At 45.4% G+C, this 13,039-nt stretch overlaps 1 protein-coding gene across 3 annotated transcripts in view; it reads right to left on the reverse strand.

Annotated features, from left to right (window-relative positions):
• The window catches only part of LOC122789296 (prosaposin), a 705,108-nt gene that overhangs the window by 248,989 nt on the left and 443,080 nt on the right, over nt 1–13,039 (reverse strand). For all 3 annotated transcript variants that reach the window (XM_044056612.1, XM_044056611.1, XM_044056610.1), the window contains 2 exons: nt 2,054–2,146; nt 1,771–1,954 (listed from right to left, as the gene is read on the reverse strand). In XM_044056612.1, the coding sequence (XP_043912547.1) occupies nt 1,771–1,954; nt 2,054–2,146 (277 nt within the window). The remainder of the gene's footprint in view (nt 1–1,770; nt 1,955–2,053; nt 2,147–13,039) is intronic.

Here is a 13,039-nt window from a genome sequence, read left to right on the forward strand (position 1 = left end):
AGAACCAAACCCCTTGAGAAATGGCAGGCCTGTCTAAATTCTGAGTTTCCCCGCCAGAAGTGGCGTTGGGATCTGTAGTAGGAATGGTGGCCGAGGAGTCTGCGACCTCGGGTACTGAAGACACCGGTAATGCATTGTCATCGGTACTCAGGGGCTGCGTAGGCGCCTCGCTGAGTACCGGAGAACCGGTAGTCGGCCTTAGCGTGGTTTCAGTAGGTGGAGCGGACCTCGTATGTCGGTCCTTATCTTTGCGTTTTTTGCTCAAAAGTGGAGTCGGAGTATCCGACGACATAATATAATGAAATTTTTTGCCAAAAAAGTGAAGGGCGAACTCCGCCCGATGCTTAATAGTGCGCTTATTGAATCTAGCACAAAAACGGCAGGCCGAGACGTCGTGGTCTGGGCCTAAGCAAGGTATACAGAAAGAGTGGAAATCCTTATGCGGTATTTGCTTCCCACATGAAATGCAATTATTAACTTTGTCTGACATCGGTCTGAGGCAAGAAAAGTTTCCCCAACGGGGTACTTCTCTTTCAAGACGACTTCGGCTGAAATACTTTCGTAAATCTCAGGAGCTGGCCGACCGGCACTTGCGAACTGCTTCTGCTTCGGGCACTGCGTGGCAAGAAAGACTGAAGAAAATGGCGTCGGCTGCCTCTCTTATACCCCTGCCGCACTGACGTCAGGGAAGAAGCGACGACAACCGACGCCGGACCTAGACTTTGGAATTCGGCCGACCGAGGACCCGCCTGACGGCAAGATAACCCATCTGTTATGACTGCAGCTGTATGCACGATGAACATCCAAAACTGTGCAAAAGAAAAAGGTTTTGTAGTGATACGTCTAATCCAAGACATGACTGCCTCCTGCAGCCCTTACATGCAACTATAGACCTTTTAGCTTTACTTTTTGATTACCACCTCCATCTGCCCACAAGTAAGGAGATTGCCAGCTCGTTAGTTAACATCCTTATGAGATCATGGTATTTTGGCTTATTACTTAATTTGTCCAATTATGTAGGAGAAGTTTTAAAAGTATATAATGTGTTTACATTAATTCATTCTGATCAAGTCCCTTTGCAAGATAAGAGCATCTTTGTGGTGCAGCTCCCGTCATTCTGGCTTGGACTGTTCAGTTGAATATTGCAGCTTGTTTTGCTCCATTTCAAGCAAATAGTTGCATTTGACAACTACAGAAATTAAAACTGATCAGACAAAAATACACAGAAGGTGAAAGTCTCAGGCATTTGGGCCATCTCGGGCTACTAAAAGGAAGGAAATCCCAAGAATTATCACAAACAGGAAAAAAAATTTTACTATCTTCAATTTTCAAAGAATATCTAGAGAAACATTTGCATGTGTCAAACAAAATAATAAAAGCCCTTCTATACTCAAACTACCACATTGGTCCACTAAAAGAACAATTACTGAAAACAGCTGTGATGCAATGCCATTTATTGGACCAACATTAATTTTGCAATTACTTGAGCTTTTGAAATGGTACAAGCCCTTCTTCGGGACATTAAGTCACTACTGATTAAATACAGATAGAAAGCTTAGATATCCACTTGCATTAATGACAATTCCCAAAGAAGGGCTCATGCAAGCTCCAAAGCTTGAGTAACTGCAAAACTTAAGCTGGTCAGTTTCTTATTGGACAAAATAAGAAACTACTCACACAGTTAACATACTTAACTTTACTGAGTTCATTTTCAGCATTACCACTTTATCCAAATTCTTTCAATTGTAACAAATTATAAACATCTCTTACCAAGATTTACTCGCTTTCGTGAACTGCAGAGTCCAAGAATTGAACACACTGAATCAGGGGCAACCTCCTGCACAATAAGCTCTATAACAGCATCTCCGTACTGAGTGACAAAGTCTTCACACTCGGCTGCTATACTGGAAGGCAGAATTGAGCACACCTTTTTCAAAGCATTAATCACATTCTCCTATTAAACAAAAAAAGTGAAAGTTTTGGCTGTCCCAAATAAAGGTGCTTGTGGTAAATGATCCACAACATGCTATCTTAAGGCCAAAAGCAAGCTTACCTTTGTCCTGTTATTTTCCAACAATTTGTCAACTTCAGCAATCGCCAACTTGCACACTTCACATACTGGTGATGCCTTAGTCTTGGGCAAGTTCTGAAAAGGAAAGTAAGCAATTAAAAATCAGAGTCAAAACAAAAGTACAGTTTTGTACCTACCATAAATGTAGATGTTCGAGGATCCACATTGCTACAGTCCTTACTATTGGGTAGTCCGCTGTCCAGTCGGCCCGAATACCAGAGTATATGGCTGACGTCGGTCAGGGCGCATTAGACTGACGTCAGTACGTCAGGGTACTAATGCGCATGACCGACGTCATATCCTCAGTCTTTTCTTGCCCCAGATGTCAGAAGACCCTAAAATGACAAGGCCCAAAATACCTGCACCAAAAATATGTACAATATATACAAAAATATATACAAAAATATCAGCATATAACCTCACCTACACAACCACCCCTAAACACAGAGGGGAAGGAGGGAGGGTAAATTGGACTGCAGCAATGTGGATCCTCGAACATCTACATTTATGGTAGGTACAAAACTGTACTATGTTCTTCGTTCCACATTGCTGCAGTCCTTACTATTGGGTAGAATCCCAAAGCAGAGGTAAGGGAGGCTGGCAAATCATAAAGAAGCAGGAGCTGACAACATGCCTTGCAAAACAGCTGTGGCAAAACCAGCCCTAGACTTAAGAGTAGAGAGGAAGGTGATAATGCTTAGAGAAAGTATGCACTGAACTCCAAGTAGCTGCCTCCAAAATATCCTTAGTTGCCACCCCCCTTAGAAATGCTGTTGAAGTGGCAGTAGCCCTAGTGGAATGAGGCCTAATCCCAGCTGGAATCTCCTTGCCATGATGGGAATAACAAAATGCAATGCAAAACCCAATCCACCTAGAAATAGTTTGTTTTGACACAGGCTTGCCCTCGAACTCAAAGCAAAAGAAACAAACAACTGCTGAGACTGCCTAAAATCCTTAGTCCTGCTTAAATAATAACGCAATTGCCTGTGTACATCTAAAGTGTGCAAAATCTTTTCCCCTTTATTTTGGGGTCTGCATAAAAAGTAGGCAAATGAATAGTTTGGTTTAAAGCCACACTAGAAACCACCTTAGGCATAAAGGAAGGATTAGTGCGTAATGATACCCTATCCTTATGGAAAATCAAAAGGGCTCTACTGCCATAAGGGCCTGCAACTCAGACACCCTTCTTGCAGAAGTAATAGCCAACAGAAAAGCAGTCTTCCATGACAAGTATTTCAATTCAGCAGTAGCCGCCGGCTCAAAAGGTTGTAGAGTAAGTTTTTCCAACACAAAATTGAGATCCCAAGCAGGAGTAGGAGCTCTACGGGGGTCTTATATTCTTTGCCCTCTAAGAAACTGCTTGAACAAAGGATGCGAAAACAATGGTGGGTCACAATCATAGTGAGCTGAAATTGCTGCAGCATGAATCTTGATGGAAGAGAAGGACAAACCTTTGTCCAATAACTCAGTAAGATATTGAAGAGCCACACTCAAATTAGGCTCAGAAATCTCCAAATTCTTTGCTGTACTCCAAAATAAAAACCTCTTCCATTTTTCTGCGTACACTTTCCTTGTACTAGGTCTTCTAGCTTCCATAATCACATTTAAAACTTGTTGAGGAAGTTGAGACCTGCTGTGTTTCAACACAGAATATGCCAGGCTGTTAGATGGAGAGTGAAGCTTGACATTGAGCAGATGACCGTCCTTCTGAGATAGCAGGTGTGGAATCAAAGGTAAAGGCCATGGAGGCTTCCTTACCAGACTCCTTAGTAGTGTGTACCAGTGTTGCCGAGGCCAATCGGGAGCTATTAAAATCATCCTTGGCTTGTCTTGTCTGACCTTTAAGAGCACCTTTGGAAGAAGAGGCAGAGGTGGAAAGGCATACACATGAAGATTTTTCCAACTGAAAGAAAGAGCATCCACTTTCCAAGCTGTGTGATGAAACCCCTTTGTGCAAAACTTTGGCAGCTGGTGGTTTAGTGGAGAAGCGAACAGATCTATGTCTGGAGTTCCCCATGACACTGTCAATTTCTGAAATACATGAAGATCCAGTTTCCACTCGTGGGGATCCATGATTTGTCTGCTTAACACATCTGCTAAGGAGTTCTGTGCTCCTGGCAGAAACCTTGCCTGAAGAGTTAGTTGCAAGCTGAGCGCAGTCTCCCATAAAATCATTGCTTGCCTGCATAGAGGATAAGAATGTGTTCCCCCTTGTTTGTTGATGTACCACATGACAGTTGTGTTGTCTGTTAGAATCAACACCTGCCCTGGAAGAAGTAACTCCTTGAAAGCCATTAATGCAAACTGGACTGCTAACATCTCCTTCATGTTGATATGTAGATGCTGTAGTCTGGCAGGCCACTTGTCTTGTATCCACCTTCCATTTAGATGAGCTCCCCAAGCAATGTCCGAGGCATCTGTCGTTAAAATCTGACTCGCCTCTGGCCGGGTCACAGAGAGTCCCTTGTTTAGGTGACATTCCTGAGCCCACCACAAAAACTCTTTTTGAAGGCAAGGTATCATTTGAATGACAGTGTCCAAATCCTGGCAGTGCTGTGTCCATACATTTTTGAGATACCATTGCAGCTTCCTCATATGCAGTTTGGCATTGGGAAGCACCAGAATACAAGATGCCATGAACCCTAATGCTTGAAGGACTGTCCTTGCAGTCAGCACGGACTGATGAGATAGTTGATGGAAGTAAAGGGATAGACTCTTTTGTTTGTCCGGGGTTAAAAAGGCCATCTGGGCTGCTGTATTCAGTCTCACACCCAGAAAGCACATGTCTTGAGAGGGTACTAGACTGGACTTTATTTCGTTCACAGAATACCCTAGGCATCTTAGCACTGCTATAACATATTCCAGATGCTGTAGAAGGTCTTCCTTTTCTTGAGCCAGAATCAGGCAGTCGTCCAAGTAAGGATAGATTTGAATTCCTTTTAGCCTGAAGTAAGCTATCACTGGAGCCAGAACCTTTGTGAATACTCTGGGCAGTAGATAAGCCAAAGGGCAATGCAGAGAACTGATAATGAGAATTTCCAGCTCGAAACGCAGATACTTCCTGCAACTTAGTCTTATAGGCACATGAAGGTAAGCTTCCTTGAGATCTAAAGTTACCATCCAGTGATCTTTGCCCAGCAGAGGTAAAAGCTGTTGTAACGTCAACATCTTGAACTTGGGAATGTCCAGATAAGTGTTGAGGATAGATAAATCCAAAATTGGTCTCCACGTGTTCCCCTTCTTTGGTACTAGGAACAGGCGAGAATAAAATCCTAGGCCCCTTTCTGATACAGGGACTGGCTGAATGGCCCCTATTTGGAGTAACAGAGAAATTTGCTTGTGAGCCTCTTTCCTTTGTGGAGGAGGAACGTCTGGCATGCCTTTGAAAGGGGCAATGTATGGAAATAAAACCTGTAACCGTGGTGAATGATATCCAACACCCATCTGTCTTGAGTAATTAAATCCCAATTTTCTTTGAAAAGAGACAGTCTTCCTCCCAAAGGAGCTGCCAGGCGAGAATCTACTGGCAGCTGAAAAGGCAGGTCATTGGGTCTGTTTACGAAAGGACTGACCCCTGCCCTCACCAGAAGTCTGAGCAGGTGAACTCCCTGTTCTAGGCCTAAAAGAACCTTGAGCTCTGCCCCTACCACGTCTAGACCTACCCCTAGACTGGGAATCATAAGCAGGATATGTCCATCCCTTAGTAGGCCAATTTCTACTAAACTTGGTGGCTGCACCTGCAAAAATCTTTAACAGTTTGCATAGACTTAGCTTTGTCCTCCATTTTCTTTAAAACTGCTTCCACAGGCGAACCAAACAACACATCAGACTGTAAAGGAGCATCCAAAATCCTTGTCTTAACATGCTCAGCTAAATTCTGATCCCTCAACCAGGCATGCCTGCGAAGAACAGAACTAGTGGCAGCCACCCTCGAGGAGGCCTGTACAGCATCAAAACCACATTGCAAAGAATGCTTACCCACTTGTTCAGACACATGAACTAAATCCAGCAGCTCTTTACACTCAATACCTTCCGCCAAAGCATCCACCTTAGATTTCAGTTGTGAAAGGAGATAATTTTGATATTTTAGCATGTGAAACTGACAATTCAACGCCCTCATGGTTAAAGTGGAAGAAGTATACACTTTCTTTCCCCATCTATCCAAAGCCCTTGCCTCTATCAGTGGGAACAGGGTTTTTAACCACAGAGGCCTTAACACCTTTAGGTCCCTGAGAAACAGTTTCCGGATCTGCCCTAGGACTCTTAAAAAGATACTTATGAGCTTCAGGCACCCTATAGTACCTATCAGGTTTAGCAGGAGCAGGAGGCAAAGAATCAGGGTTCAGGGAAGCCTCTGCAAAAACATCTTCCACCACATTCAACACAGGAGGTATAGCTAAGGGCCTATGCTGGGGTAAAACAAGAATTCCCTAAGCCTTTTCCTGGAATCAGAGTAATCCTGGCCTTCCCATTTAAAGTGCTCCCTCATGGAATGCAGAGTCTCTGAAAATGAGAAATCCTCAGGAGGAGAAGCTGTAGGAGTGGAATCATCCACATCAGAATCAGAATAAGGAGGATACTCCTGCAAATCTTCCAGAAGACTCAGAAGCCTCTGAACACTGTTCAAAACTATCAAACTCAGGTTCCACCCTAGGCCTCTTATCAGGAGGGCATAGAACCTCTAATCATAGTAATCAAATCTTCTGCCATTTTAAGCATATGTTTCTTAGGCACAGAACCTGAAGTGCTAGGAGAAGCCCCCACTGAAGCTAAACTTGGCCTACCTCTCAAAGAAGTTTTGGAAACAGAAGGAGAGGCTCTAACTACCTTGGGAAGAGGGAAGAACAGATACCTGAGAAGCCCCCTCAGCCTGGCCTACCTCCTGAGAAGGCACATCCTGTAACAGTAAAGTCTCTGCCTGAGACTCCAAAGAAACTCCTGGCAAAACCTCTGGCTCCACTGAGCCTTCTAAAGAACCGACGTCCGGGACTGCCGGTTCATCAACTCTAGGCTTCGCTGTTTTGTCCTTGCGCTTCTTGGACGAAGCGGGCGTCGGAGCATCCGACGGCATTTTATAATTGCAACGCTTCCCAAACACTAACCTGGCACAGTCTAACCTTCTCTTAATAGTGCGTTTGTTAAACCTAGCACAAGAGCGGCATCCAACAACGTCGTGCTCAGGCCCTAAACAAGGTATACACAAGGTATGGTAATCCCTATGAGGTATTTGTTTCCCACAAGAAATACAGTTATTCACTTTTTCTGACATCCGGTTAAATACTGAGGCAAGAAAAAAACAAAATGTTCCCAACGGGTACTTAGCCAACTCTGATTCGGTCTGAAACTCCGACTTCGGAAATATTTCAGAACGCCAACCTGCACTCGCAAAACTGCTTCTGCATCGGACCATGCGGCAAAAAAGACTGAGGATATGACGTCGGTCATGCGCATTAGTACCCTGACGTACTGACGTCAGTCTAATGCGCCCTGACCGACGTCAGCCATATACTCTGGTATTCGGGCCGACTGGACAGCGGACTACCCAATAGTAAGGACTGCAGCAATGTGGAACGAAGAACATCAAGCACCTTTATCATACAACCCTGCTTACAAATATACTTACCAATTTAGAAGCTGGCCACTAACTTCCACCATGACAGACTGCTTTGCATTTTGAAGTTCTTCTAAAGATGCACCCAACACATCCTGCTTTAAAGTTAGGTTCCAAGGATCTGTTGTATACTAGGAAGGTTAACAGGAATATCCTTGTATGCAAGTTAATAAATTAGACAAACTACAAGATAGCATGAAGAATCTAGCAGGTGTGTGTGTGTGTTTACAGAAAGTCACTTGCTCAGAAGCTGATAAGCAGACTTTTGAAAGCACCACTGCTAGGCATGGCTTATCAAGCAGCAAAAAAGGAAAGGTGAAAAAAAAAAACACTAGAAAGTAAAGTCATGCAAAATCTTACCATAACCATAGATGTCCTCTTCCATGTTACAGTATTCTACATGTGGGTTTACTCCCCCTTGTTTCGCATATGTCCGGCCAGTATTCCAAACTGTCCCTCAGTGGTGCATGAGACGTCTGACATGGCTCTGGGAACGTCAGCCATAAAAGTAACGTCCACACGCACCATTCCTTAGAACTAAAAGCCCCAGTCGGAGCCAGTCCTAGGAGGGCATAGCCCATCTAGTGCCACCCAGAAGGGCAATTGCAACCTAACAGGAGGGGAAGGAGAGTGGGAAGGAATACTGCAACATGGAAGAGGAAGAGTAGGACATCTATTGTTATGGTAAAATTTTACACAACTTTTCTATATCCTTCTATTCCAACGTTGCAGTAGTCTACATGTGGGTGAGTGCCAAAGCTCACTGTGAATGGGAAGGTGGTCGGGAAGGTGGTCTGGAAGCTGTCTCCAAGAATCCATGAAGGAAAGCCCTGGTCAACCCTGCCCTGGCTCTAGAAATATGATCTCGTTTGTAATGCTTGGAAAAGGTGTGAACTGAAGACTAAGCATCTGCTTAGAGGATGGTAGATGTATCTAGCCCCTTAAAAAAAAGGGTTCCTGAAGAGGTCATAGCTCTGGTGGAGTGTGCTTATACAATACACTGCAGAGATTTTCTGTGGTGTTGGTAGCAGAAAGTGATGGCCTTAGAGATCCAGGCCGAGAGTGTTTGGTCACTGCCGAGTTGGTCAGATAGTCTGATTAACTTAGTTTTATGCAGACAAAACCTGAACTGATTGTGAACATCTAGGGAATAAAGTACTCTCACTGACCCCCTGTGGATTGGGGAAGAAGGTAGGTGGACGACCTGGTTTAGGGATAGGTCATTCAACACCTTGGGCATGAAGGAAAGGTTAGTTCTGAGAGTAACCCTGTCAATGTGGAAAACTAGGAAGGGTGGAATAGCTGTAACAACTTGTAGCTCTGAGACCCTGCTGGCTGAGGTCAAAGCTACTAACAAAACAGTTTTCCGTGTGCAATGTTTTAGATATGCTTTGTCTGCTTGCTTAGAGAGAGACTAAGCTTTTCCAGAACATAGTTAAGATCCCAAGCTTGAGGGGACAGTTTCCAGGGGGGCCTTAGGTGAAGTATCCCTTTGAGGAAGAGTTTAGCAGGGAGTCTGGATGCTAGGTGTGTACCCAGAGGAAGACATGCAGAGACCGCAGACAAGTGAGCTTTAATGGAAGAGTAGGCCAGACCTGTCTGCAGTAGTTTACACAGGTAAGACAGGACTAGAGGGGTCTCGCTTGCAGCAAGTCCAACAGTCTTTTGTGACACCATATAGAAAACCTTTTCCACTTTGAAAGGTAGGATTTTCTTGTATTCGGTTTCCTGGCCTCCTGCAGGACATTGAGCACGTCCTCGTTGTAAAGGTGTCTGAAGGGGATCACAATCCTATCAACCACAGGGTGAGGTGTAGTAACTGCCACTGTGGGTATATCTGTGATCCCTTGTGCTGTGTGAGAAGGTCCAGTGAGGGGGATAACTTGTGGTGATTGCCCTTGGACAGTTGGGAGTAGGGGGAACCAGTGCTATATTGGCCAATAAGGAGTCACCAACAAGATTTTGGTCTGTCCTGCTGTATTTTCAGGGAAGTGGGGGAATGCATACAGAAATTTCCCCTTCCAAAAGGCTGAAAAGGCATCTGTTGCCAGTGCCTGGGAGGTCTGGTATCCTGGTGCAGAAACCAGGAAGTTGCCTGTTGGAGAAGGCAAACAGGTCTATTTGAGGTATACCCCACCGCTCTGAGATATACCCCACCGCTGGACCAGGTCCAGGAAGACATCCCTGTGAAGCATCCATTTGTGGTCGTTTGTGATGGCTCTGCTGAGATAGTCTGCCTGGGAGTTGTGAAGAGAGGGGATGTAGACTGCCTGCAGGAAGACTTCCTGTGAGGTGGCCAGTTCCCATACCAGCAGATCTAGTGTGAAAAGAAGGTTCATAGGTTGGTACTAGGCTATCAGCCCTAGGGCCTATACAAGCCTAGCCATAACAATTCCCTGGCTATTTCTTCAAACATTATTTACTTTCCTGGACCCCTGTCTAGCAGGGCGACTGACGTGATCCCTGGGGTGAATTTCCTTTCTCCCATCCAATTGTCAAGGTTCCTCTTGAAGAGGTCCAAAGAGGCACTCCGCTTGACATGTATGGGCAATCTATTCCAGAGTCTGGGGAGTCTCTGGGTCAGGAACCTATCCCTCCAGCATGTTTTGTTTATTGTGATGACAAGGTTTAGATCCCTGGAGCATGTAGCTCTGAGGGATTGGGATTTCTTCAAGTGTAGCATGCCCAACAGCTCTGGGTTTGACATGGCCTTGTATGTTAAGCAGAGATAGCCTCTGAGTAGACGATATGCGACAGAGTATAGCTGGAGTTTTTTAAGGTGGTCAGCGTAGGGCATCTGCTTTAGGCCTGTGATTCTTTTAGTGAGGTATTTCTGAGGCCTTTCCAGTTGTTGCAGATGTCTTGAGACGTACATACCAAATGGGGCGTTGTATTCTATAATGGGTCTAATGAGGGATGAGTACAGTGGGACAATGACCTCCTTTTTTCTGGATGAAAAGCCCTTCGTGATGAGGTGTGCCACATAGGATTTCCTGACTGTTGTGGCGATGTGGTTATCGAAGGTGAGACCACTGTCCACCTGTGTCCCTAAGTCTCTTATCACACTTTGTGTTTAGTGTACTGCCACCTATATGGTAATTCATGGATACATGTTTTTTCCCCAAAGGGGACAACAATACATTTCTTGGCATTGAGCTTGAGCCCATGGCTCTGGCACCAAGCATCTGTTTCTCTAAGGCCCTTTTGTAGAGTATCCACATCATTTGGGGATTCAATAATGGCTCCCAGTTTGCAGTCATCTGCAAACTTTGTTAGCCAGAGTCCCTTAGTGTTTACCTGTACTTCAGAGAAATAGATGCCAAACAAGAGCGGCCCCAGGACTGAACCCTGAGGTACTCCACTTGTCACTTGTCTGGAGCTGGATTTGGAGTCTGCTACTTTTACAGTGTGGGTTCTATCAGTAAGCCATTTAGCAACTCATTGGGTGACATAGGGATTAATGCCCAACTTAGTAAGTTTATCTACGATTCCAGAGTGGGGGATGGTATGACTTGGTCCCTCCCGGTTTGTTGAGATATCATAGAACCATGGTGTTGTCCATGAAGATCTTCAAAGGACCTTTCCAGAGATAAGGTAGGAAGGCTCGCAGGGCAAGAATGCTCTTCATCTCCCAAACATTTATATGTTCTAGCTTGTGTGGCTTTGGCTACAGGCCCTGCACTTTTTTGATGCCTTAGAGTTGCTCCCCTGCCCAAGTCTGAGGAATCCATATGCAAAACTTGTGCGGGTAGGGGTGGTGGTTGAAGGGGTAGAGCTGGATTGAAGGTCACTTGTACCAGCCACCACTGGATTTCTAGTTTTAAGCAAGGGAGGATGGGAACCCTGTACTCCAGAGGGCGGGAGTGTTGGGTCCAAACTGACCAAAGATACCATTGTAATTATCATATGCAGTCTTGCTACGGGTAGCATGGGTATGGTGACTGCCATGTAACTCAGAAGTCTGAGGTACTGCCCTGCTGTCAGTTCTGCAGCTTCAAGGGCCAAAAAAGCAGGTGTTCTACCAGGGATTCCACCTTTTGTGGTGGCAAGTAGGCCTTCATGATGTCTGTGCAAATTCTGCACCCCAGAAAGACAATGCCCCGAGTGGGCTCCAGGTGGGAGTTGCAGAAATTTATTTGGAATCCTAGAGACTGTAGAAGGGACAGTACAAGCTTAATATGTAGCAGAGAGGTCTCATTGTTGTCCACTTGAATTAGTAAGTCACCTAGGTAAGGGAATAGTTGAATTCCCTTTGTTCAGCAGTAAGCAGTCACTGGAGCCAAACATTTTGTGAACACCCTGGGTGGAGTGGAAAGCCCAAAGGGCAAGGCAGAGAATAGGGGGAAGGACCCATCAAGAAGTGTGGGCTTTATGGGGATATGGAGGTAAGCAGCCTTTATATCTAGGGGGGCCAGGAACCCTTGGGATAGTAACAGGGGGAAGAGGGTAGGTAAAGTCAGCATCCTGAAGGCAGGGACCTTTAGGAATAGGTTGAGACGGGAGAGGTCTAATATTGGCCCTCCAGGGTCTATCCTTTCCAGGGAACAGAAACATCCTACAGTAGAAACCTCTTCCTTTTACATCTGGAGGCACTGGTTCGATGGTGCCCTGAGCCAGCAGAGCTTGCAACACAGGTTGCAAGAGGTGCAATTGCTGTGTTGGGGGCTGTGAAATGCCCTTTTGTTCTATGCGGTGGGGGGTGGATTCAGGTCATGAGGTAGCCATTCTGGAGGATTGACAGGACCCATTTGTCTGGTGTGATGCGAGTCCATACAGGGAGGCAGTGAGAGACTGACTGGGTAGAGAGGGAGGAAGGGGTGGAGGCAAGGTTGGCAGGTAGTCGAGATGCTACCTGCCCTATCTTGAAAGGGCAGCCTCTGGCTAGAGAAGGGAGAAGCTCTTGTCTGAGGGGGCTGCTTCCTAGTAGGTTTTCTGGATCTTGAGGGGCTGCGTGGCAAAATTATTTTCTTATGAACTGGGTTTTTGAAGGGTAGCTCCTTTGAAACTTAGGGATAGGTGAAACAAGCAGGCGTTTAAGATCCTGCATTTCCTTTTCCTTTTTGCTGAAGTGACTCAGATCAGCCACTTTTGCACCAAACAAGGATGTATTATCCAGGGTGGCATCAATAAGCTCTGCCCTAAAGTAGTCAGGCAGGGGCTGTAAGCATAGCCAAGAATATCTTCTCAAGGCAGAGGCTAATGCAGCTTACCTAGCTGAGGCTTCAGTAGCATCATAACTGCACTTTGAGTGCTTGGTAACCTGGGTAGTAAGACCCAGGAGAGAAGACAGTGATGCTTTGGCTGCGCAGTCTGGAATATCAGCCAATTCCTTGGTGGCCTTTTCCAGGAAGGATAAT

This window comes from Protopterus annectens, chromosome 14.part0 (assembly GCF_019279795.1).
Source record: "Protopterus annectens isolate FY-2018-M chromosome 14.part0, PAN1.0, whole genome shotgun sequence".
NCBI classification, from domain to species: domain Eukaryota; kingdom Metazoa; phylum Chordata; order Ceratodontiformes; family Protopteridae; genus Protopterus; species Protopterus annectens.